Source organism: Austrofundulus limnaeus, unplaced genomic scaffold, assembly GCF_001266775.1.
Source record: "Austrofundulus limnaeus strain Quisiro unplaced genomic scaffold, Austrofundulus_limnaeus-1.0 Scaffold394, whole genome shotgun sequence".
NCBI lineage: Eukaryota > Metazoa > Chordata > Actinopteri > Cyprinodontiformes > Rivulidae > Austrofundulus > Austrofundulus limnaeus.
The window spans coordinates 144,341-146,251 of NW_013952796.1; the positions used below are offsets into that span (position 1 = coordinate 144,341).

The window sequence follows — 1,911 nt, forward strand, 5'->3', positions numbered from 1 at the left end:
GTTGTGAATCACGCTCTCAGATCGCTTGTTTTCACAAAATTTGATTGGTTCTTTACTCTGAAGGCAGGTGTGCATTACGGACGTGTAGGACGTGATATTGAAAAACAAACACACATCAAGATACAGTTTTATGAGGAAAAACTTACCATAAACTTCACCCTGGTGCCAATAAATTCCCACAAAGCTTTTTAGTAATCACTTGGTGAAAGTGTTAGCTAACTGCAGTGTGTAGCATACTCTCCTCTCATTGGTCAGTCGAGGAAACCCTCGCTGATTGGTTGTACGCTAAGCGACAGCGACAAAAGTTGAACATTTTTCAACTTWTATATGTCGCGTCRCAAGCTCGCGTGTGCACGTCTACGTGTACGAGCGCGAAATTTCACATGCACTATTTTCGCCGGTCGCTTAGCTGGAGGAGGGCRAGCGATTGTCGCCTCACCGCACARSYTCCATAGGAAATGAATGGAGAGCGAGCGACATCGCCTCCCGTGTGTCGAGCCCTTTAGGCCGCGATCCATAGGTTAAGAAACTCTGACTTAAAGCACCAAGCTGCTACAAAGTATCTGAGCGCTGACAGCAGCAGGTGTCTGCAGACATTATGAGAGGGTGGGTACCTTCACAGCCATATCCCTGTCGGCAGAGGCCCACCATCAGGGAGGAGCAGTGAGAGCAGAAAAGTGGACTGGAGAAGGTCTTGATGCTCAGCTGGTGGGCTTTGGGCTGAAATAAATTCAAATAAAAACCACTGAGTTTAATATAAAACTTTAACAACTGCTGACACAGAAACAACAAAACCCACCACTGCTGTAAGTTGGGTTTTAATACTTTTTTTTCTGATGCAAACATTATTACAGGACTTTGATTCCCTCACAGTGAAACACCCGAGGACACAGTTTACCTTTAGTGTGGTCAGTGCAGAGCTCTGTAAGGTGGGGGAGGGGCTGGGAGGGACTGACGTTTTACCTTCCTGTCCACACAAACAAAACCAGGTGAGTGCCATAAAACAAACACGTCTGGAAACATGTTTTCAAACGGGACTGACCTCGTTCTCAAAGGTAAAGGAAGGTGAGGAGGGTGTGGTCCCTGATTTCACAGAGGCGGTTTCAAAATCTCCAGGCTGGAAAAAAGAAAGAATTAAAGTATTTTCATTAATAAAACCTAAACTCCAATTAACCAATCAGGACTCTAACTCCGGTGTTTTCTCATTTAATGTTTCTACAGGGATTAAACTATAGTTTTTTTATTTAGTAGTTAAAATACTAGAACAGAAAGAGGAAGAGCCTTCATGTGGGTGGGGCCAGGTGATATGGGTGTGGTCATTTGTTGAGATCTTCCATCTAACGTCTATAATCAAGGTTAGATCTGACAGGACACTAGAGGATTGTGGGTGGAGTGACGACAGTGAAGTCAGGTGGGGGGACACTGGGTAGCCTGGCGGGTAAACTTACTTCGTCCCACAGGGCGAGCAGAGAGGAGGCGGAGCAAAGTGACGCCTCCATGGTAAAAAGAGAAACAAGCAATAATAATTTGAAAATCCACGACAGACCCGCTGTGTTTGTGATCCTGAATGTGATTGGTCAGAGTGTTTGTGAGGGGCGGGGCAGGGAGGGAACTCACTCTGAAGGTGAGGTCTGAAGCCAGAGGAGACGTGTTGAAGTAAGTAAACAGGGGGTCCTGGAAGTCTGGGAGCTTCAGACCTGCAGAGACAACACGTTAAAGAAGGACTTGTTCTGGTTTTGATCCGAGTCGTCGGGTCGCCTCACCTTTGTCGGAGCGGGAGCGGCTCTCCTCCATCTCCTTCTTCAGACTCTCCAACTGCTCCAGCGCCTCCAGTTTCTTCTCCTCGGACTCCTTCAGCTTGCTGCAGACACAGAGACACAGGCAGGTGAGGACAGACCCACAGGTGAGTGG

The 1,911-nt window shown here is 47.1% G+C and overlaps 1 protein-coding gene across 1 annotated transcript in view; it reads right to left on the reverse strand.

Moving 5' to 3' along the window:
* Positions 1–1,911, reverse strand: part of cdc42bpb (CDC42 binding protein kinase beta (DMPK-like)) — a gene marked incomplete at its 3' end in the record, with an annotated part of 53,162 nt that overhangs the window by 4,481 nt on the left and 46,770 nt on the right. Inside the window, 6 exon segments of the mRNA XM_014023881.1 lie at positions 615–720; positions 899–967; positions 1,043–1,117; positions 1,449–1,493; positions 1,618–1,697; positions 1,764–1,861. Of these exon segments, the coding sequence (XP_013879335.1) occupies positions 615–720; positions 899–967; positions 1,043–1,117; positions 1,449–1,493; positions 1,618–1,697; positions 1,764–1,861 (473 nt within the window).